Raw genomic sequence first — 25,644 nt, 5'->3', positions numbered from 1 at the left:
CGTCAACATGTTGCATGCGTGTACCTGATCTGTGCTCTAAACTGTAATCATAATTTTGAAGCTCTAGTGCCCACCTCGCTATTCTAGGATTCAATTCTTTTTTATTTAGTGTCATAGTTAATGAATTACAATCAGTAATTGTTTTAAATTTTAACCCTTGAAGGTAAACCCTAAATCGTTTGAGTGCATAGATTATGGATAACGTTTCTAGTTCAAAGCTATGATGTTTCGCTTCCGTGTCACTTGTTCTTTTAGAAAAATAAAATATGGGATGCATTTTCCCGTCTTCTTTCTTTTGCATCAGAATTGAACCAAACCCTACTGCACTTGCATCACAATGTAGTTCTGTTTCATCCAAGGGATCATAAATCGCTAATATCGGTGCTTCCAATAACTTTTGTTTGAGTTCTTCAAAACTTTGTAGCTCTTTAGCCCCAAACTGAAATTTGTTGTATGGTGCTACCATCTTCCACCTGCGCAGCAGCAACGTCGTCCGTACCTGGTACAGTCTGTTGATCTTCAAATATTGGGAGCAAAATTTCTTCAACTTCTGCACCACTTGGACACTCGCCACGTTCACTTGCAGGAACCTCTTGCAACCGCAACACTAAAGAACTTTTATTACCACTCGATGGTAATTCAAGACGTCGGAGCCAAGCACGCAATTGTGCAACTGTATAGTCTGCCACATTATCCATCTTAAAACTGTTAACTTTTTTGTTTAAATCTTTAAATTGTACACACACTTTACAAAAATTGTCTCATAAAATTGTTCGCTTCTTTTTGTTTTTTCACAATATTTTGTTTAAATCTTTAAATTGTACACGCACTTTACATAAATTGTCTCATAAAATTGTTCGCTCCTTTTTGTTTTTTCACACTAGTACATAAATTGTCTCATAAAATTGTTCGCTTCTTTTTGTTTTTTCACAATTTTTGTTTAAATCTTTAAATTGTACACGCACTTTACATAAATTGTCTCATAAAATTGTTCGCTTCTTTTTGTTTTTTCACACTTTTTTTGTTTAAATCTTTAAATTGTACACGCACTTTACATAAATTGTCTTATAAAATTGTTCGCTTCTTTTTGTTTTTTCACATTTACATAAATTGTCTCATAAAATTGTTCGCTTCTTTTTGTTTTTTTCGCAATTTTTGTTTAAATCTTTAAATTGTACACGCACTTTACATAAATTGTCTCATAAAATTGTTCGCTTCTTTTTGTTTTTTTCACATTTACATAAATTGTCTCATAAAATTGTTCGCTTCTTTTTGTTTTTTCACAATTTTTGTTTAAATCTTTAAATTGTACACGCACTTTACATAAATTGTCTCATAAAATTGTTCGCTTCTTTTTGTTTTTTCACACTAGTACATAAATTGTTTAAAAAAATTTTAGTTGGGCAAATCCCACTTCTGAGATTTTAGGATGGCACGTCTTTACGCTTTTATTTCTCAAACTGTACTGTGCTTCGCTTTGTCACCGAAGAACGGTTACACATACTTATTCTAACATACATACAATTTTCTCTGCTTACACGCTGTTTGAAATTATGATCAAACTGTTTGATTTGTAAGATCAAACTTTTTAAACTCAACAAAGAATCTTTAAATTCTTACCGCTGGTGGGGGAAAAATAAAGACCTTAGTCGAGCTGAGAATATTTCATTCTGATTTTATTTATAAATTTGGAAACCTTATATACTATTTTAAAAGTCTAACTTATCTAATTAAATATATATACATATATTTACAGCACACCACTTGGGGTTGTTTTTAACTATACAATACAATACATGTGTGTGTGTGTGTGCTGTCATAGAAGTATAATTTATATTGCTTGGTTTGGGTTGTTTTCAAGTGCACATGTGCATTTCTAATCAATTGCCCAAACCTAAGTAAATATGTATGTTTATTAGATATTTCTTGAGTGCATGCGTGTCACATATTAATGCATGCGTGCCTCATATATGTTTGTATGCTGCATATCAATGCATACATTTTTATGTGTTTATTTTATGTATATGTGTATGTATGTTCAATATATTTGAACATAGATATCTATTACTAGTGGACTGTATGATTATAATAGCTTATCTTATTTAACATTGAAATATATATAAAAGACTTAAATGTAATATTGTTGTCCGTGCTTTGGCAGCAACGAACATGTTCAATTTTGAACATTCTCCCGGGCGGCAAAAGTGACTGCTGGGAAAATGATTGCAGTTTGTAGTCGTCGTTTGGTTTTTAGCTTGTCCGTTTGTTTTAACGCAAGCTGCCATGGTATTAGTAACTCCCAAATGGTTGTTACTACATCCGCTTTTCCAACTGGATCTATTTCGGCTATTTCAATAGTTTCATTTACTTTTATGTCTCTTTTATTATAGTCCTTCTCCTTTTCTTTATCGCGTTGCTTATCCTTCTCCACTTCAGGTTTCTTTGATGCATCGTTCCTTGTATCAATAGTTTTACGTTTGTCGTCTCTCGTCTTAGAAGTTGTGTCTCGTATCTTCTTGTCTTCATCTTTTTTTGTTTTATCGTCATCAAACTTGCTGCATTTACTGCTTCTGGATCCACCCTTGGATGTTCCTGTGTCATCCAAAGCTGCAACCGTTTTTGTACTCTTTTGCGCTGAATTCTTGCCGGTAGTATCACCTCCTACATCGGTGCATTTTTCTTTTTCATCAGATGCCTTATCATGCAAAAGTTTTTGTTCGTCTTCACCAATAGTTATATTTACCGATTCCTCATTCGATTCGCCTGCATTATCCTCTTCCCCCTCTGGACCATCTTCAACGACTTTAATTGTGTTGTCTTCATTTGGCTCTTCATCAGGCGGTTCCAGATCCATTCTTTCATCTGTAAAAAGATAACCAGCCTCTCTACTTCCTCCGAAGAGAGGACTCTCTCGGGGAATAAAATACCTGTTAACGTCCTCTCTTCTCGTGGTAGCTCTCCAAGATTCCTTTTGCTCTTTTGTTTTGTCATTGATTTTACTTTCGTTAATTGAGGAGGTGCTTGCTTTAACCCCCTCTTTAGTTTTCTTCGTTTCTGCCAGGATCCATGGTTTTTGATTAGTTGTCGACTTCTTGTTAGCTACCATTAAGTCGTGCTCTTCTGTTGTCTCATCAACTTCAACATCTCTTTCTGCAAGATATTTTATTTCATCTTTTGCATTCTCCTCAATTCCCACAGGAGACATTTTATTGTTCACATCGTTAAATATGCCTTGCTCCTCAAAAGTAATTTCATCTACGCGCAGCTTGTCTTCTTTAGATATATTATCTACGCGAAGTTTCTTGAAGGTTATATCTTCCACGCGCAGCTTGTCAAAGGTAATGTCTTCTACGCGCGGCTTGCGAATATCATCAACGCATTGCTTTTCGATATTGTCATTAAATTGTTTGCGTACGTTATCATATCTGCGTGCCAGTAATTCCCAAGCAGTGTTGTAATTTGCACCTGATCCCGTTATCAGGTGACTAACCATTAGTCTAGCATCTCCTTGAAGACAAGATTTTAAATAGCTCATCTTTTTGGAGTTACTAATGTCCTTATTATTATGGACATACTCCTCGAAGAGCTCTTTGAATGATTGCCATTCTCGGAATTCCCCTGAGAATTTTTGCGATTCTATATTTGGTAATTCCAATTTTTTCGTTTTTATTAAGTTGATTCCCTTTTGCTCCTCCAATACACGCAAATTATTGGTGACTTCAAAAAAAAGTTCTTCTAATCCTAAAACATTACGTGGCTTGTTGTACTTCATCGCCAATTTGGCGATATCCCCCTCCATGCAGCTCCAATAGTGCTTGAGACGGTGTTCGTAATATTCGAAGTCAATTCCGTCTCTTATTTTTAGCTTTGCCTCTGCAATTGTAGATCGAATTTTTTCCGATCTTCTTTCAATTGCCTGCTCTATAACGCCTATCATTGTATCTGCGTCTTCTACGCGTAGATCGCCTTTCCTTTTTATCATGTCCGCAGTGTTCGACATTTTTAATTAATATTTTTTACTAAACTGTTCTTATTCTTTAAAAAAATCGTTGGAGGAATTTGTTTTGGTCGCCTGGTTGACCTTGCTGTGCCTCGATTCACAGCCGCTGAATATATAATTTTTTTTTTTAAATAAACAGTTTTACACAGCGTTTAGTTTCGTACTAAACGGCTTATGTGATCATATAAATATGCGGGAATATGAACCCGTCTTACAATTTCTGCATTAATTTGCCTGTGTAAATAACAGGGCTTTTATATTGCCTATATATACGTATATAATAGGACTTTTACACATGTTGCCTGTATTTTATCCATACAGGTCTTACAATTTTGGCTCGAGCTACTTATCCGGCTCGAAGGACCAAATGTTTGAAATTATATATCAAACTGTTTGATTTGTAAGATCAAACTTTTTAAACTCAACAAAGAATCTTTAAATTCTTACCGCTGGTGGGGGAAAAATAAAGACCTTAGTCGAGCTGAGAATATTTCATTCTGATTTTATTTATAAATTTGGAAACCTTATATACTATTTTAAAAGTCTAACTTATCTAATTAAATATATATACATATTGTTACAAAAAGTAGTATTAAGTTGTATTTGTATTACTATATGCATCCCTGATTATGAACAATAGCTGTAGGTATATGGAATAGCATTTGTCTTGTTGTAGACATCTGGCGCCACACTGTCTGCTCGTCTAGTTAAACAATTGCTGAGTCTGGCGCCGCGACTGTCTGCTTGCGTCTGGCGCCGTATAGCCGTATGTTCTGGTAATTTCCAGACGCGATATTCTAGAAGGACACGTCGGCATCAGCGAGAAGTGCGTGGCTATAGCCGTATGTTCTGGTAATTTCCAGACGCGATATTCTAGAAGGACACGTCGGCATCAGCGAGAAGTGCGTGGCTATATAAGCCGTGGCAGTGCCAACGTAATCAGTCAGTGCTAAGAGTAAACTGCTATAGTGTAGACGAGTTGTGAAATAAAGAGTTGTTGAATTAAATTAAACAGTGTTGATTTTATTTGTCAATCCAGAGATACGAACCTAACAAAGTAAACTAGCAAGAGTAAATTCGTAACAATTGGTGTCAGAAGTGGGATTGTCAAATAATCCAAATTCAAGATGGTTAAATTCGGAGAATTGAGAATTCAGCAATTAAAAAAGGAACTGGAGGAGCGTAATTTGCCGATAAGTGGGCAAAAGGCGGATCTGCAGGCACGATTACGTGAAGCAATGGAAGCGGATGGAATTAATGTGGACGAGTTCGAATTTGTTGGGCCAGAAACTTCTACAAAGGTAGAAGAAAAAGTAGAAGAACAACGAACATCATCAAGTGTGGACATGAACTTGCTGTTAGTGGCTATTAAGCAAATAGGAAATCGTCTGGCACAGCAAATAGCTGAAAATACAGAAAATGCAGTGCAAACAGAAAATCGTCTGGCACAGCAAATAGCTGAAAATACAGAAAATGCAGTGCAAACAGAAAATCGTCTGGCACAGCAAATGACGCAAATAGCTGAAAATACATCACAGTTAGAGTCTCGCCTTACACAACAAATGACTGAAAATAATACGCAGTTAGAAAATCGTTTGGTACAACAGATTACGGAAAATACTACACAACTACAAAAACAAGTGCAAGAGAAATTTTCAAAATTTGAAGACGAATTAAGCACTTTAAAAAATGACGAAGAAAATTTGAAATCAGAAGTTCTTCATTTGAGTAATCGGATGCGAGAACTGCAACTGCATGGCCCTGCACCATCAACAAATAATCCAAGATTGAAGGCACCCACATTCGATGGAAGTATTCCATTTCAAATTTTCAAACTTCAGTTTGAAAAGACAGCATTGGCCAATAACTGGAATGCAGCGGACAAAGTGGCGTCCTTGTTTGTATCATTGAAAGGACCTGCGGCAGAAATCCTTCAGACTATTCCAGACTGTGAACGGGACAACTATGAGGCATTGATGAGTGCGATAGAAAGACGATATGGTAGTGAGCACCGGAAACAAATATACCAGATCGAACTGCAAAATAGGGGTCAGAAAATGAACGAGTCATTGCAAGAGTTCGCAACTGAAATAGAACGACTGGCTCATTTGGCAAATGCAGATGCACCTGTGGATTACATTGAGAGGGTAAAAATTCAATGTTTCATAAATGGAATTCGTGATGTGGACACCAAACGCGCCACATATGCATTGCCAAAAAGAACGTTTGCTGAAACGGTTTCGCACGCCCTCACACAGGAAACAGCTTCCCTACTAAGTAAACCAGCACACAAAGTACAAAGGGTTGAAATGGAACAACCGGCGCTGATGGAAGAAATATTGAAGACTCTGAAGACAATTGCTGCACCGCGAGTAAATACAACAGGCAGATGTTTCAACTGTGGAAAAGCGGGTCACTTTGCCCGAAATTGCAATATAAAAGTAAACCCATCAAAACGGAAACAACCAACAGATAACGAGGACGAAGCATCCACATCTCACAAGTCGTTAAACTAAAACGGAACAGTTCAAAGGGGCGTGAGCTGGTTCCCACAACTATTTGCCCCGCCATCTCGATATCACAAATAGGTCGCCATGACAACAATCTTACTATCAACGGCATCGTAAATGGACGACTGTCAACGCTTACTTTGGATACTGGTGCCACACATTCAATTATCCGACCGGATGTGGTAAGAGGGACGGTTGAACCATTAGTCGGTTGCAAGCTTCGAACGGCCACCGGGGAGGAAGCAGCTGTCGCGGGAAAAGTGTTTTGCGAAGTGATGATTGGTACCCTGGAAGTTAATCACACCTTCATCGTAGCAGAAATCACGGATGAAATTATAATGGGAGTAGATTTCATGATTGATCACGGGGTTACTTTGGATTTAAACAAGCAAATGCTGTTTTGCCAGAACATGGAGATGCCTATAAACACCGGATATGTGACTAACGTTGAAAGTAAGAGGGTGATTGTTGATGATAATCAGAGCATTCCACCAAAATCTGAGGCGATTGTATGGGCTAAAGTGAATGGAGGAGGTGGGACTGAAGAGTTGTGGATTGTGGAACCAACAAAAATAGATACACCCATATTGGTAGGAAGAACGCTTGTGAAAACTAGAGAAGACGCCACCATTCCGGTGAGAGTAGTGAATGAATTCAACACGCCTATAAGTCTGAAGAAAGGAGCAGTAATTGGACAGTGCCAGAATATAAGTGCAATAGCACGATGCGAACGGTCACAACAGAAGCCTACGATTGAGCCTCAGCAGATAAGTCCTACACTCCTAAATAATTTGCTGAACGAACTGCATGGAAATGAAAAATTAAAAGCAGAAAAACTATTAGAAAAATACGCATCCATATTTGCAAACGAAGGAAACACAGGAAGAACCGGCATTGTCAAACATCGCATAAATACTGGAGACGCTAAACCAATCCGACAAGCTCCGCGTAGGGTTCCACTAGCAAAACGAGAGGATGCTAACAAAATTATTGAAGACATGCACAAAAACGGTGTAATCGAACCTTCAATAAGTCCATGGAGCTCACCTATCGTCTTAGTTAAAAAGAAAGATGGTAGCACCCGTTTCTGCGTAGATTATAGGAAGTTGAATGATGTCACAAAGAAAGACAGTTATCCTCTACCAAGAATCGACGATACATTAGACACCTTGTCTGGAGCGAAATGGTTTTCTACATTAGATCTACAAAGTGGATATTGGCAAGTCGAGATTGATGAATGTGACCGTGAAAAGACCGCTTTCAGTATGGGCGACGGGTTATGGGAATTCTCTGTGATGCCATTTGGGTTATGTAATGCGCCTGCAACGTTCGAGCGACTGATGGAACATGTGTTAAAAGGACTCAACTGGAAGACATGTTTAGTGTATCTTGATGACATTATCATCATGGGAAAAAGTTTTGATGATCATCTGAAAAATCTAGAGGAAGTCTTTCAGCGAATAGCAGCAGCCGGATTACGCTTGAATCCCAAAAAGTGTTCATTATGGAAGAAGCAGGTCACATATCTCGGACATAAAGTGTCAACTGAGGGGATTCACACCGAGGAAGGAAAAATAAAAGCAGTCAAAGATTGGCCTCGACCCACCAACATACATGAACTCCGCAGCTTCCTTGGCTTATGCACGTATTACCGCCGTTTTGTACCTGGATTTGCGAACGTGGCTAGAAGTTTACATGATTTAACCAAGAAGAATCGCCCGTTTGTATGGCAGTTGGAACAAGAAAAAGCATTTGAGCAGCTGAAAGAACTACTTTGTACGGCGCCGATGTTAGCTTATCCAATACCTGGAAAGAAATTCATCCTGGATACAGATGCGAGCGCTTATGGAATTGGAGGTGTCCTGTCTCAGCTCATCGACGGACAAGAAAGAGTAATTGGGTATTACAGCAGAGTGCTCGGGAAACCAGAGAAAAACTACTGTGTGACGCGAAAAGAACTACTAGCTGTGGTGGAATGTGTAAAACATTTCCACAAGTATTTGTATGGACAACGATTCTTGCTGAGGACTGATCATGCAGCATTAAAATGGTTATTACAGTTTAAGAATCCGGAAGGCCAAATTGCACGATGGATCGAAAGATTACAGAATTACGACTTCGAAACGGAACATCGAAAGGGGATTCACCACAAAAATGCGGATGCATTATCACGTCGCCCTTGTCCACTGGAATGTAAACATTGCTCCAAATCAGAAGGAAAAGAAGGTATAATCGACGTGCGATTGATGAATATAGAACCTGAAGATGATTGGACTCCTCACCGCATCAGAATCAATCAGCTGGAGGACCCTGATCTTGCAAAGCTGGTAATGGCCAAAGAAAATGGGGTACGACCACCAAAGGAACAAATAAGTAGCGAGAGTCCAACTGCAAAAGCATATTGGGCCCAATGGAACAGCATAAACCTCGTTAATGGATACCTTCATCGTACCTGGGAAAGCGAAGATGGCAAACATTCTCGTCTGCTGATCATAGTACCGAAGTCCATGATCCCAAAAGTATTGAAAGAATATCACAATGGACCTAGTGGAGGGCACCTTGGAATAACAAAAACTATAGAGAAGATTAAACAACGGTTCTACTGGATCGGTTGTCGAGATTCCATAGCAGAATGGATAAGTAATTGCGTAGAGTGCATGGCAGCTAAAGGTCCTAAAGCCAAAAGTCGCGGTAGGCTACAACAGTACAACGTGGGATCACCATTTGAACGAGTCGCAATGGATGTTGCAGGTCCGTTCCCAACCAGTACGGCCGGTAACAAATATCTACTGGTTGTCATGGACTATTTCAGTAAATGGCCAGAAGTATATGCCTTACCAAACCAGGAAGCGAAGACCGTAGCCGAAGCGTTTGTAGAAAATTGGATAACAAGGTTCGGAGTGCCCGTCGAATTACACTCAGATCAAGGCAGGAATTTCGAATCTTCCATTTTCCAAGAAGTCTGTACATTATTGGGCATCCACAAGACACGGACAACAGCGTTACACCCACAATCAGATGGGATGGTAGAGAGATTCAACCGAACGCTCGAAGAACATCTGCGGAAAATCGTTGATAAAGACCAACGGAATTGGGACAAGTGCATCCAGATGTTCCTGCTGGCGTATCGTTCAGCGAAGCACGAGACAACTGGTTACACGCCAGCAAAGATTATTTTCGGATCTGATCTGCGACTCCCTGCTGATCTTAAGTTTGGTACGAATCCTACAGCTGTAAGAAATGATGGAGATTATTGTTCTGCCTTAAAGGAAGAAATGAATGAATTGCATCTAATGGTAAGACAGCATACGCATCTGATGAGCAATAAGATGAAGGACCGGTTCGATCAAGCGGCAAATTCAAAAGGTTTTGAAGAAGGTGATCTGGTCCTGTTGTACAATCCACTTCGAAAGAAAGGCTTGTCCCCGAAATTGCAGACAGCCTGGGAAGGACCCTATATGGTGATGAAACGACTTAATGACGTGGTATACCGCATACAAAGAAATGGGAAAGCACGATGTAAAATGAAAGTAGTACATTTGGAGAGGCTCGCCCCATTTGGTTCAAGAGGATTTGTGCCTAATCGGGACGATTAGGCTTTAGTGGAGGGCAGTGTTACAAAAAGTAGTATTAAGTTGTATTTGTATTACTATATGCATCCCTGATTATGAACAATAGCTGTAGGTATATGGAATAGCATTTGTCTTGTTGTAGACATCTGGCGCCACACTGTCTGCTCGTCTAGTTAAACAATTGCTGAGTCTGGCGCCGCGACTGTCTGCTTGCGTCTGGCGCCGTATAGCCGTATGTTCTGGTAATTTCCAGACGCGATATTCTAGAAGGACACGTCGGCATCAGCGAGAAGTGCGTGGCTATAGCCGTATGTTCTGGTAATTTCCAGACGCGATATTCTAGAAGGACACGTCGGCATCAGCGAGAAGTGCGTGGCTATATAAGCCGTGGCAGTGCCAACGTAATCAGTCAGTGCTAAGAGTAAACTGCTATAGTGTAGACGAGTTGTGAAATAAAGAGTTGTTGAATTAAATTAAACAGTGTTGATTTTATTTGTCAATCCAGAGATACGAACCTAACAAAGTAAACTAGCAAGAGTAAATTCGTAACAATATATTTACAGCACACCACTTGGGGTTGTTTTTAACTATACAATACAATACATGTGTGTGTGTGTGTGCTGTCATAGAAGTATAATTTATATTGCTTGGTTTGGGTTGTTTTCAAGTGCACATGTGCATTTCTAATCAATTGCCCAAACCTAAGTAAATATGTATGTTTATTAGATATTTCTTGAGTGCATGCGTGTCACATATTAATGCATGCGTGCCTCATATATGTTTGTATGCTGCATATCAATGCATACATTTTTATGTGTTTATTTTATGTATATGTGTATGTATGTTCAATATATTTGAACATAGATATCTATTACTAGTGGACTGTATGATTATAATAGCTTATCTTATTTAACATTGAAATATATATAAAAGACTTAAATGTAATATTGTTGTCCGTGCTTTGGCAGCAACGAACATGTTCAATTTTGAACACACGCTATGTATTTACTTATATGTATATCTTTTAACATGGACACATGAACTTGTGCAACATGAATATATGTATGTCAACACAATGACAACCAAGCATGTGTTTACATCAGCGTTGTCCACGGCCTATGCGCACAACAGCGCACGGACAGTGCCAGACACCTCGCACCAACATGTCGCGACAAGTGTCTGTGAAAACACTATCGCGCAACTGTATTCAACTTCGTAGGCAAGCAAAGCAGAATTTAGCGCTCAGTTGACGCTAGAATAACCAACACAAGCATAATGTGCACACAGTCACGTTGGACAACACTGGTTTACATTAATACAAATGAACTTCTTAAGAGAATCAACAATAACTGAAAACGAATCTTAAGTTAACGGGATATATCTACATTAACCCGTCAATGGTTTACTTCTTTATATATAACATAAGTATAATTAGAAAAACTTAAAGTTAGGATGTATTATCATACACATAGTACTTGTTACTACAATTCGGCCGTCCTGACCATGAGATCTCCTGATCTCAAGCGCATTTATGTCTTAGTGTATAAGCCAAACCAAGGTCCCTTATAAGGAATTCTAGACTGCTGTAAACCTCCAACATCCTCCAATACATATCTGTCGTTACATAAAATTTTTGAAATTTTATACGGCCCCTTAAATTTTGGCAATAACTTTCTAGACACTCCCGCCGTTGAGTCAAAATTTTTTATCATAACGTAATCACCTGGATTGTACTTGTGTGCTGTCCGTCGTTTTTTATTTACATAATCCTCGTTATAGGACTGTAATCGCTTTTCGTTTTCTTTGGCTTGTGACCGTATTTCGTTGTGACTTTGTTGTATTTGATTTTCCTTATCTTTTATTAAATTTTCTCCTAGCAGATCTACACCCTTTCCTCGTTGCTTACTACCAAACAGCATTACACTAGGGTATTCTTTAATTGTTCTATGAATGCTATTATTTGGCACATATTCAACAGTTTCAATCACATTATCCCAATAAATTCCTTTTTCTGTGTCACATAGCTTGGCTATCATCGGACCTAGGCTCCGGTTCACTCTTTCTACCTGTCCATTAGCCTGTGGAGAACCAGTAGCTATCTTTATATGTTGAACGTTTTCCTCTTCTAAAAAGTTTGTAAATTCGTTTGACGTGAAACAACTACCCCTGTCAGAAATTACTACTTTTGGTCTACTATACGCTCGAAAGTAATCTTTGAGTGACGTAATCACTTCCTTTGCATTAGTTGTTTTTGTAGTATATAAGCGAGTAAATTTTGTACAGGCGTCTATTACTACAAGAATGTGCTTCTTTAGTCTCGAATTATCTACAGGACCGTAATGATCTACATGTATAATTTCAAACGGATTCTCGCTTTTGGGAATATTATGCAAGAAACCCTCTTCTTTCCCATGTTTCGACGAAAAAACTATACATTTTAAGCAATTTTGTATGTGGCTAGCTGCTTTTTCTCTCATCTTAGCAAACCAATAATGTTTTGAAATAAGATCCACTGTTTTATGAACACCTATGTCACCCATTTCATCGTGATACTTAAATAATACATGCCTTTCCATTGCTTCAGGAACACAAAAAAGGATCCTTCCGCCATTTACTTTTCGATATATAACCCCATTCCTCATCTCGTATAAATTATGTTCAGATTTTTGCAAAATGCCTCGCAGTTCCTTTAATTTCTCATCTTTTGCCTGACATATGATTAAATTTTCTTCAAAAGTGTTGGACTCCACCAGTAAAATATCATTACTGCGACTTAAAGCGTCAACATGTTGCATGCGTGTACCTGATCTGTGCTCTAAACTGTAATCATAATTTGAAGCTCTAGTGCCCACCTCGCTATTCTAGGATTCAATTCTTTTTTATTTAGTGTCATAGTTAATGAATTACAATCAGTAATTATTTTAAATTTTAACCCTTGAAGGTAAACCCTAAATCGTTTGAGTGCATAGATTATGGATAACGTTTCTAGTTCAAAGCTATGGTATTTCGCTTCCGTGTCACTTGTTCTTTTAGAAAAATAAAATATGGGATGCATTTTCCCGTCTTCTTTCTTTTGCATCAGAATTGAACCAAACCCTACTGCACTTGCATCACAATGTAGTTCTGTTTCATCCAAGGGATCATAAATCGCTAATATCGGTGCTTCCAATAACTTTTGTTTGAGTTCTTCAAAACTTTGTAGCTCTTTAGCCCCAAACTGAAATTTGTTGTATGGTGCTACCATCTTCCACCTGCGCAGCAGCAACGTCGTCCGTACCTGGTACAGTCTGTTGATCTTCAAATATTGGGAGCAAAATTTCTTCAACTTCTGCACCACTTGGACACTCGCCACGTTCACTTGCAGGAACCTCTTGCAACCGCAACACTAAAGAACTTTTATTACCACTCGATGGTAATTCAAGACGTCGGAGCCAAGCACGCAATTGTGCAACTGTATAGTCTGCCACATTATCCATCTTAAAACTGTTAACTTTTTTGTTTAAATCTTTAAATTGTACACACACTTTACAAAAATTGTCTCATAAAATTGTTCGCTTCTTTTTGTTTTTTCACAATATTTTGTTTAAATCTTTAAATTGTACACGCACTTTACATAAATTGTCTCATAAAATTGTTCGCTCCTTTTTGTTTTTTCACACTAGTACATAAATTGTCTCATAAAATTGTTCGCTTCTTTTTGTTTTTTCACAATTTTTGTTTAAATCTTTAAATTGTACACGCACTTTACATAAATTGTCTCATAAAATTGTTCGCTTCTTTTTGTTTTTTCACACTTTTTTGTTTAAATCTTTAAATTGTACACGCACTTTACATAAATTGTCTTATAAAATTGTTCGCTTCTTTTTGTTTTTTCACATTTACATAAATTGTCTCATAAAATTGTTCGCTTCTTTTTGTTTTTTTCGCAATTTTTGTTTAAATCTTTAAATTGTACACGCACTTTACATAAATTGTCTCATAAAATTGTTCGCTTCTTTTTGTTTTTTTCACATTTACATAAATTGTCTCATAAAATTGTTCGCTTCTTTTTGTTTTTTCACAATTTTTGTTTAAATCTTTAAATTGTACACGCACTTTACATAAATTGTCTCATAAAATTGTTCGCTTCTTTTTGTTTTTTCACACTAGTACATAAATTGTTTAAAAAAATTTTAGTTGGGCAAATCCCACTTCTGAGATTTTAGGATGGCACGTCTTTACGCTTTTATTTCTCAAACTGTACTGTGCTTCGCTTTGTCACCGAAGAACGGTTACACATACTTATTCTAACATACATACAATTTTCTCTGCTTACACGCTATGTATTTACTTATATGTATATCTTTTAACATGGACACATGAACTTGTGCAACATGAATATATGTATGTCAACACAATGACAACCAAGCATGTGTTTACATCAGCGTTGTCCACGGCCTATGCGCACAACAGCGCACGGACAGTGCCAGACACCTCGCACCAACATGTCGCGACAAGTGTCTGTGAAAACACTATCGCGCATCTGTATTCAACTTCGTAGGCAAGCAAAGCAGAATTTAGCGCTCAGTTGACGCTAGAATAACCAACACAAGCATAATGTGCACACAGTCACGTTGGACAACACTGGTTTACATTAATACAAATGAACTTCTTAAGAGAATCAACAATAACTGAAAAGGAATCTTAAGTTAACGGGATATATCTACATTAACCCTTCAACGGTTTACTCTTTTATATATAACATAAGTATAATTAGAATAACTTAAAGTTAGGATGTATTATCATACACATAGTACTTGTTACTACATTAGTTGCGTAGTTTCTTTCAGTTTTATTAAGAGTTTTTGAAATGAAGGTAATTGGTTTACCTCCTTGTGATAGTACCGCACCCATTGCAAAGTTAGATGCATCGGCAGTTAATACAAATATTTTTGAGTAATCGGGTTGTGTTAATTCCATTTCTGAAGCCAAATGATTCTTTAATTTATTTAATGCAGATATTCCTTCCTCATTGAGAGTTATTTCAAATTTTTTGGATTTATTTTTAGAAATCCTACCATTTTCTCCTGATAGGTATTTTGTCAAAGGTTTAGCTATCGCTGCATAGTCTTTAACAAATTTACGATAATATCCTGCAAGCCCTAAGAAACCTCTTAATTCGCGCAAACTTCTTGGTATTGGATAATTTAATATTAATTTTATTTTATTTGGGTCTGTTTTGATAACATTCTGAGCTACTACATAACCTAAAAACTCTATTTCTTTCTCGAAAAATTTGGATTTTTCTAATGAAATTTTCATATTAGCTTCTTTTAAAATTTGCGTAATTGTTTCCAAATCCTTTAAGTGTTGAGTTATATTTTCCGAAAAAATAATTATATCATCCATATAAACGTGACAAATTTTTCCAATATGTTCTCGCAATATGTCATCCATTGCCCTCTGAAAAATTCTAGGAGCATTTTTTAAACCAAAATATTTCTTTCTCGAAAAATTTGGATTTTTCTAATGAAATTTTCATATTAGCTTCTTTTAAAATTTGCGTAATTGTTTCCAAATCCTTTAAGTGTTGAGTTATATTTTCCGAAAAATAATTATATCATCCATATAAACGTGACAAATTTTTCCAATATGTTCTCGCAATATGTCATTCATTGCCCTCTGAAAAATTCTAGGAGCATTTTTTAAACCAAAAGGCATCCTCAAAAATTCATATTTCCCATTATTAACGGAAAAAGCTGTTTTCTCAATATCATCCTTTGACATTATTATTTGATGAAATCCTGATTCTAGATCGATGCTTGAAAAATATTTTGCCTTGCCTAGATTAGACAATTTTACGTTAGTATCTGGAATAGGGTAACGATCGGAAATTGTATGCTCATTTAGCTTTTTGTAATCGATTACCATTCTAAGTTTTGGTGTTCCGTTCTCATTGGTACCTTTTTTGGTACCACTCAAATAGGTGAATTGTACGGACTTTTACTGGGTCTTATGGTATTTTCATTAATCAATTTTTTTATTTCTTCATTAATAAACGAATTTACAGATAAAGGATATGGATATTGTCTGCTCCATATCGGATCCTCATTTTTCATTCTTATTTCTGCTTTTACTTTTGTCATGAAGGGAAAGTTTGTATTGATACTTGAATGCATTTTAGCAATTTTCTCTTTTATATGTGTTTTAAGATCCTGCAATTCTTCATCCTGATTTTCATTGTTTGAATTTCCGGAATTCTTTACCGAATAATAATTATCATTATCACCATTCATTTCTGAGCCACTTTCGCCCAATATTGAATAGTTATCGTTCATGTTGCCGGCAAATTCATCGGCTGGCGTTGTAGAACTTTTTCTTTCCACAATATTTTCTTTATATAATTTGCCGGTATTATTATCGGCTGGCTTTGTAGAACTTTTTTGTTCCGCAATATATTTTTTATTTAATTTGCCGGTATTATCTTCGGCTGGCGTTGGAGAACTTCTTTGTTCCACAATATATTTTTTATTTAATTTACCGGTATTATCATCGGCTGGCGTTTTAGGACCTTTTTGTCCCAAAATAAATTTTTTTAATAAAATATTGCCGGTAAAATCTTCGGCTGGCTTTACGGAATCTTTATGTTCCTTATTGTTTTCTTTTTTATTTTTACTGATATTTCCCTCAGTTAAATGTACAGAAACTTTTTGTTCCTTAATTTTTAAGTTTTCTCCATTTTTATTTTCTAAATAAATGTTCATACTGTTTGCTTCATTTTTATTATTATTTTTTTCCAAATAATTTATTTTCCTATTGGGCACGTCGATAAGTGCCTCAATTTTTTTTAGGAAATTATATCCCATAAGGAGATCCGATTCTAAACCTTCTACTTCGTAGAAAATTTCTTCGACCCCAAATATGGTTATCATATGGTAATGCTTTATTATGGAATAGCCATTCACGGTTTTATCCGTTTGTGAATGGCTAGTTCGTTTTTGTTATTATAAACCCCAGGCTTAATGTAGCAAGAGGTTGCTCCTGTATCGACTAGAGCTTTTAGACTTTTTTTATTTTTGAGTCATAGAGCTTTAGATAGGGGAGTTCATCCCCTCTTTGCCTAAAAAATGACTCTCATTTATGTTGTTTATCCTCTGGGTTTTTTCCTGTGGGCGAAAGCTATAATTGCTTTCCCTTGGTCGTTTTATTCCTTGGACGTTTTTTTTTGAAATATACCTATTTGGTTGGTCCATATTGGTTTGATGGCTTGTACTGGCCAATGGTTTTCCAAAATTTTGGTAGTTATGGCTATTGTTTAGTTGGGGCTTTGGGTAATTTTCCCTTCGGTATGATCTAGACATAGATGGATCTATATCCATTGGTTCTGGTTTTGGCATGTTGTTCCTCTGAGGAAATCGTAGATTATTACTTGGATAAAACTGTTTTATTCTTGTCCTTTCATTTGCAAAATTTTGTGCAAATCTAGCTCTCTGATTATTGGATTATTCAGATTATTGATTATTTCCTGAGCTTTGGCCAATGCGTCGGGCAAATCTTCCGGACAGAGGGAAAATATAATATCTCTTAATGGAGCGTTAAGTCCAGTTATAAATATTCTAAGAGCCTGGTCTCTATTCTTTTTGTTCAGTTCTTTTGTTATTGGTGCGGCCCCTCTATAAGTCATAATGGTTTTATTAATCATCAACGTTAGTTTTTTGTTAACTAAATTATAATATTCAATGACCGTCATTGAACCTTGTCGTAGAACACTCATTTCTTGTTCTATGATATGAATCGGACGTTTGTCCGAATATGCAAAATCGAGACGCGCAATTATCGCGTCAAAATTTAACACAGTACCATGGTTGGTTAATGTGTCATTTGCTTCTAGTGTAATTTTGTTACGCAAAATCGTAAGGGCTGCGAAGTACTTTCGGCTACCTCTTACATATAAGCTCATAACGTTATGTGCTGCTTCGCGCCAGCTAACATAAGCGTTTATCCTTCCTGAAAATTCTGGTAAGGATTTTATAACATCTAGTGACTCATGACACTGAATGTTGTCATTTATTGTTTCTGTCTGAAAATCTGTTACTCTGTGTGTTTCAGTTTCAACTTGAGTTTTTAATCTGTCAATTTCTTGTCTAATTGTAATATTGCTTTCCGCAATTAGCGCGTAATTAAATCTACCGTTAATCCTGCCTCATTAATCATGATTAGTTATTATTATTATTTTTTGTTTAGAGAAAGAACTTTATTATTTTTTTATACTTGTATAATCTCTTCTAGGAAGAGATGCTCTTCTATTCTGGAGGGTCCTTTTGTGTAGGATTCGCAGAATTGAGCTAAGTTATGGGGGTCTTTTTATTTTGTTATGTGGCTGGTCGAGCCTTAATTTATATCTTTATTTTATCGCAGTTAATCGCAGAGTTTTTTTATTTTATTTTATACTTGTATAATCTCTTCTAGGAAGAGATGCTCTTCTATTCTGGAGGGTCCTTTTATGTAAGATTCGCAGAATTGAGCTAAGTTATGGGGGTCTTTTTATTTTGTTATGTGGCTGGTCGAGCCTTAATTTATATCTTTATTTTTTCTAAGCTGGAGGGTCCCTCCGAAGGTGGTGAATCGCAGCTTAGTTTTATTTTATTATTGGTTGCACAAACCAGAAACTATGTTTTTTTTATTTTTTTACCGGGGCACTTTTTCTCTTCGTGATCCCCACCGCAATTTTTACAATAGTATAATCTAACATACTTAGATTTAATTTGGGTGTTCCCCATAAATAGATATATGTATATATAATTTATAATTTTAACATATTTATTTTTCTTAACAATAATGATTAATTAATCTTACTGCTTTCTCCAATGTTGTCCTCTGTTGTCTTCTTGTTGTTTCGTCTTTACTCTCACTGTTTCCTATAAGGTTTCCGACATTTCTCACGTCGTGCTTTCTCCAATGTTGCCCTCTGTTGTCTTCTTATTGTTTCGTCTTCACTTTCGCTGTTTTCTATAGTCACAAATGTTGTTGATATGTATGTATTTGTTTGTTTGATCGCTTTATTTTTTTTTTTTTGCGACACGACACGTGTTATATATTAGATTTCGTATTATTATTTTTTGTTAGTTTACGCGGCATAGCAGGTTTTGGTTTTAACTTTTAACTTTTAATTTTTCTCACTTTTATTGAGATATTATTATTATGCTTTTTTTTGCTTATCACCTTTCGCACGAGGATTTTATATTTTTATTATTTATCACCTTTCGCACGAGGATTTTATATTTGTCTTTTATAAGGATCCACGATCACGTATCCTTTTCCGAGGATATTTTATTTTTCGTGGCCCCACGTTGGGCGCCAATTAATTCCCGTATCGCCGGAATTTATAAAAAAATAATTTTCCTTTCTGCTAACGCGCAGAGAAAATAAAACGCGTCGTGTCGACTGAATCGCCAGATACAAAATCTAATCTTTATTTATAAGTTACTTATATTTATACATTTCCTTATTATTTACTTAAAGTTATAAGAGAGTGTCAATTTACATTAATATCAGCATTTTTAGGCAGAACGTTAAGTGTTCTGCTTTGATTTATTATGCCTTCTTGTGAGGGCTACAAATATTGTTTATGTGAACGGAAAAAGTATATCAAATTCTTTAATTATGTGGCCGCACAACTGTAAATTGTAAAGATTCAATATTGTTTACAGTTATGGTTAAATGGCTGTGTGGAGGCTGTCATTAACTTGCATATGTTTACATACATATGCCTTCATATTCATATTCTTGCATACATATGTTTATGTCTCTTCATATTCTTGCGTATGTGAGACAGAGAACATCATGTATTTTGTACACATTTTTCGTTGTCAAAATGAAACAAAATATAAACAAGCAAAACGAAATTTTTCGTTGCGAGTCTCTTCATATTTTCTGCTTCGACATGTACATATATGCCACTTCATCATATGCCGTGAATACATATTCTCTTCATATTCTCGGTTAGAATATGTGAGAGAATGGTAAAAAATGTTAAAATTGCGGGGCGAAATCCGACTCACAATGTTAACGAATCCGGCGAATTCCCTAATAAAAATCTATCAAATGTTCGTAGTCGAACCTGCACCTTCTCTCTACTTCACGTTCTCTGGTTTCACGGGCAACCAATGGCTGAAGCTCAAGTTTTTTCAAAGAGTCAATGTGTCGAAGGGTTGACGTGACAACAAAGCATCACAACATTGTTTTGTTGGTAGAAAATCCGAGCTGTGCCGAAAACACAAACGAACGATCGCCAATTGGCACTGCTTCCCTTGCCGCTGTAGCAGCTTCTCGAACAAACCAGCGTAGATATGTATGTTTGTGTGTCAGCTTGCATACATATCGACGTAGATTTTTGCAAGCCGCGTAAAAATATTTTTTACATTCCTTGACAAATACAGTCAATCCCGGTTATGTGCCACAATCAAAGATACAGATGTTTATGGTTTGTAAAAATAAAAATACCATATTATACAAGCGACTGCGGATACTTAACCGAGTCGTGCTTAAAACAATAGTTTGAATGTATTTCAAAAAACAAACCGTAAGAAGCTCCAGATATAGGCAGTTAAGAGGGAGGATTTTCATTTAAGCGGAGTACTACTTAACCGGGAGTCACTGTACACATAAATCAGAGGAATATTGAATATTTATTTGCGGGGTTGGCACTTTTTCTTTCTCATACAAATATCAGAAATTGTTAAATTTATGATTTTTAGCTTTTGCCATCGTCGCGAAAAGACGCTTGTAGGCAAAGGCGTGCTCGGGGAGATGTAATGGTGTCTACTTTTATGAATGAAGCGAGTTTGCCTGTTGAAAGTGCGCTTGCGTTCATGAATGAAAATATTGTTGTGTGTTTTTCTACAAATTTGGGCATCGACTATTTGGCTGCCAAATTGACTGGTGACGCTGCTGATGCTATATTAGACGATTGTTGTTTTTTAGAACAATATTTGTACTTTTTGCGGGTGATATATCTACATGTGAACGCATATAAGTATGTATGTTGTGTATGCATTATTTGTGAGGGAATGCCATACTCACATATTTACATGTGTAAGTTAATGACAGCCTCCACACAGCCACTTAACCATAACTGTAAACAATATTCAATCTTTTCAATTTACAGTTATGCGGCCACATAATTAAAATCTTTATTAATTCTTCTGCTTATTTAAGAACTTGATATCCTTTTTCCGTTTAGATAAACAATATTTGTAGCCCTCACATGAAGGCATAATAAATCAAAGCAGAACGCTTAACGTTCTGCCTAAAAACGCTGATACTAATGTAAATTAACACCTTCTTATAACTTTAAGTAAATAATAAGAAATTGTATAAATATAAGTTACTTATGAATAAAGAGGGAGATTCTGTATCTGGCGATTCAACCTAAACGACGCGTTTTATTTCCTCTGCGCGTAGCAGAGAGAAAAATCATTTTTTTTATAAATTCCTGTGATACAGGAATTAATTGGCGCCCAACGTGGTTCACGAATAAAAAACATATCCTCGGAAAAGGATAAGAGTTCGTGAATCCTAATAAAAAACATATCCTCAGAAAAGGATAAGAGTTCGTGAATCCTAATAAAAAACATATCCTCAGAAAAGGATCCTAATAAAAAATATAAACCTCGTGCGAGAGTGAGAAAATAAAACAAACAACAACAACAACACGCTTAAGTGATATTACTCAATAATTAATGAACAATCAATTAACGATAATTTAACAAAACCACCGCCACTTCGGTTAATTGCAAAAAATACCAGAAGAAGAAAAAGCAGAAGAGCAAGCAGAAACACAAACAAACATACTCAAATATAAATTGCGAAGTAAAAGTAAAGAAATTTACAACAATTTGTGATACGAAGGTGTGAGCGCAGCAGCTTTATCAGCAGAATTAATTCAAGAGATTTGCAAAGTGGAAAAAAACACACAACAACAACCCAAGACTCAATAGTCAAAAGGCAACAATAGTAGTGCAACAGCAAAGGCAACGGCAGCGGCAGCAAAGGCAACAATAGTAGCGCAACAGCAAAGGTAACGGCAGCGGCAGCAAGGACAACAACAGCAGCAATAGCAGCAACAACATAGAATTAGTAGTAAGTAAGACAATATTTATTAATTAAATGAAAACCAATCACATTAAGTAATATATATATATATATATTCATGGGGAATACCCAAATTAAACATAAGTATACTAGATTATATTACTGTAAAAATTGCGGTGGGGATCACAAAGAAAAAAAGTGCCCCAGAGAAAAAAAATAATAAAAAGAACATAGTTTCTAGTATGTGCAACCAATACTAAAATAAAATTAAGCTGCGATTCACCACCTTCGGGGGGACCCTCCAGCTTAGAATAAATAAAGATATAAATTAAGGCTCGACCAGCCAAATAACAAAATAAAAAGACCCCCATAACTTAGCTCAATTCTGCGAATCCTACACAAAAGGACCCTCCAGAATAGAAGAGCATCTCTTCCTAGAAGAGATTATACAAGTATAAAATAAAAAAACTATGCGATTAACTGCGATAAAATAAAGATATAAATTAAGGCTCGACCAGCCACATAACAAAATAAAAAAGACCCCCATAACTTAGCTCAATTCTGCGAATCCTACACAAAAGGACCCTCCAGAATAGAAGAGCATCTCTTCCTAGAAGAGATTATACAAGTATAAAATAATAACAATAACTAATCATGATTAATGAGGCAGGATTAACTGTAGATTTAATTACGCGCCTAATTGCGGAAAGCAATATAGCAATAAGGCAAGAAATTGACAGATTAAAAACTCAAGTTGAAATTGAAACACATAGAGTAACAGATTTTCTGACGGAAACAATAGATGATAACATTCAGTGTCATGAGTCACTTGATGTTATAAAATCCCTACCAGAATTTTCAGGCAGGATAAACGCTTATGTTAGCTGGCGCGAAGCAGCACATAATGTTATGAGCTTATATGTAAGAGGTAGCCGAAAGTACTTCGCAGCCCTTACGATTTTGCGTAATAAAATTACACTTGAAGCAAATGACACATTAACCAACCACGGTACTGTGTTAAATTTTGACGCGATAATTGCGCGACTTGATTTTGCATATTCGGAGAAACGTCCGATTCATATCATAGAACAGGAAATGAGTGTTTTACGACAAGGCTCAATGACGGTCATTGAGTATTATAATTTAGTTAATAAAAAACTAACGTTGATAATTAATAAAACCATTATGACTTATGGAGGGGCTGCACCAATAACAAAAGAATTGAATAAAAAGAATAGAGACCAGGCTCTCAGAATATTTATAACTGGACTTAACGCTCCATTAAGAGATATTATATTTTCCCTCTGTCCGGAAGATTTGCCCGACGCATTGGCCAAAGCTCAGGAAATAGAGTCCAATAATCAGAGAGCTAGATTTGCACAAAATTTTGCAAATGAAAGGACAAGAGTAAAACAATTTTATCCAAGTAATAATTTACGATTTCCTCAGAGGAGTAACATGCCAAAACCAGAACCAATGGACATAGATCCATCTATGTCTAGATCATATCGAAGGGAAAATTACCCAAAGCCCCAATTAAACAATAGCCATAACTACCAAAATTTTGGAAAACCATTGGCCAGTACAAGCCATCAAGCCAATATGGACCAACCAAATAGGTATATTTCAAATAAAAATACCCAAGGAATAAAACGACCAAGGGAAAGCAATTATAGCTTTCGCCCACAGGAGAAAACCCAGAGGATAAATAACATGAATGAGAGTCATTTTTTAGACAAGGAGGGGATGAACTCCCCTATCTAAAGCTCTACGACTCAAAAATAAAAAAAAGTTTAAAAGCTCTTGTCGATACAGGAGCAACCTCTTGCTATATTAAGCCTGGGGTATATAATAACAAAAAAGATCTAGCCATTTATAAACGGATAAAAACCGTGAACGGCTATTCTATAATAAAGCATTACCACATAATAACCATATTTGGAGTCGAAGAAATTTTCTACGAAATAGAAGGTTTAGAATCAGATCTCCTTTTGGGGTATAGTTTCCTTGAAAAAATTGAGGCACTTATCGACGTGCCCAATGGGAAAATAAATTATATGGAAAAAAATAATAATAAAAACGAAACAAACAGTATAAACATTTATTTTGAAAATAAAAATGAAGAAAATTTAAAAATCAAGGAACAAAAAGTTTCTGTACATTTAACTGAGGGAAATATCATTAAAAATGAAAAAGAAAACAATAAGGAACATAAAGATTCCGTAAAGCCAGCCGAAGATTTTACCGGCAATATTTTATTAAAAAAATTTATTTTGGGACAAAAAGGTCCTAAAACGCCAGCCGAAGATAATACCGGCAAATTAAATAAAGAAAATATTGTGGAACAAAAAAGTTCTACAAAGCCAGCCGAAGATAATACCGGCAAAATAAATAAAGAAAATATTGTGGAACAAAAAAGTTCTACAACGCCAGCCGAAGATAATACCGGCAAAATAAATAAAGAAAATATTGTGGAACAAAAAAGTTCTACAACGCCAGCCGAAGGTAATACCGGCAAATTAAATAAAGAAAATATTGTGGAACAAAAAAGTTCTACAACGCCAGCCGAAGGTAATACCGGCAAATTAAATAAAGAAAATATTGTGGAACAAAAAAGTTCTACAAAGCCAGCCGAAGATAATACCGGCAAAATAAATAAAGAAAATATTGTGGAACAAAAAAGTTCTACAACGCCAGCCGAAGATAATACCGGCAAATTAAATAAAGAAAATATTGTGGAAAGAAAAAATTCTACAACGCCAGCCGATGAATTTACCGGCAACATGAACGATAACTATTCAATATTGGGCGAAAGTGGCTCAGAAATGAATGGTGATAATGATAATTATTATTCGGTAAAGAATTCCGAAAGTTCAAACAATGAAAATCAGAATGAAGAATTCTCTCCTAAATTTGTGTACCAACCCGGTAAAACCAATGTAGTAGCGGACGCACTTTCCCGTCTTCAATTAAACCATTTATCAAACGAATCAGAAGATTCAGAACACTCGGCACAGAGTAGTGAAAACAATCAAATACAGGAAACAAAAAAACCATTAAATCAGTTTAAACAGCAAATTATACTAAGTAAAAATAGGTTCACGATTCATGAGTTAATCGAAACCTTTGGGAATAAAAGGCATTTAATAGAGTATGACACAGTAGAAAATTTAATGACTATTTTGAAAGAATATATTCAACCAAAGTTAGTGACAGCGATTCACTGCACTGTTGAAGACTTGCACGAAATCCAAGAAGCTCTGAAACAAACTTTCCAAAACAAATTTGTATTTACCAGGCTTTTTCCAATGGATATTATTAATAGAGAAGATCAGTCCGGATTAATAGAACAAACTCATAATAGAGCTCATCGAAGCTATAATGAAAATCTTAAACAAATAGAGAATCTGTATTATTGGCCCGAAATGAGGAAAAGAATGAAAGAATACATTCGAAATTGTATGATATGCAATAAAAATAAATATGATCG

The 25,644-nt window shown here is 36.0% G+C and overlaps 2 protein-coding genes across 3 annotated transcripts in view; one reads left to right on the top strand and one right to left on the bottom strand.

Moving 5' to 3' along the window:
- Positions 1–1,649: 1,649 nt before the first annotated feature.
- LOC125780340 (uncharacterized) lies at positions 1,650–4,431 on the bottom strand. Its single transcript, XM_049462550.1, has one exon. The coding sequence runs from the start codon at positions 3,998–4,000 to the stop codon at positions 2,174–2,176; it is 1,827 nt and encodes a 608-aa protein (XP_049318507.1). The 5' UTR covers positions 4,001–4,431; the 3' UTR covers positions 1,650–2,173.
- Positions 4,432–9,028: 4,597 nt separating this feature from the next.
- LOC125775445 (uncharacterized protein K02A2.6-like) overlaps positions 9,029–25,644 on the top strand; it is a 139,426-nt gene continuing 122,810 nt past the window's right edge. For both annotated transcript variants that reach the window (XM_049446080.1, XM_049446081.1), the window contains exon 1: positions 9,029–10,194. In XM_049446080.1, the coding sequence (XP_049302037.1) occupies positions 9,168–10,106 (939 nt within the window). In that variant the 5' untranslated portion in view covers positions 9,029–9,167 and the 3' untranslated portion in view covers positions 10,107–10,194. The remainder of the gene's footprint in view (positions 10,195–25,644) is intronic.

The sequence above is a fragment of the Bactrocera dorsalis genome, chromosome 1 (genome assembly GCF_023373825.1).
Source record: "Bactrocera dorsalis isolate Fly_Bdor chromosome 1, ASM2337382v1, whole genome shotgun sequence".
In the NCBI taxonomy this organism is placed as follows: domain Eukaryota; kingdom Metazoa; phylum Arthropoda; class Insecta; order Diptera; family Tephritidae; genus Bactrocera; species Bactrocera dorsalis.
Note: the sequence above shows the minus strand (reverse complement) of the source record. Positions and strands in the feature narration are given on the sequence as shown.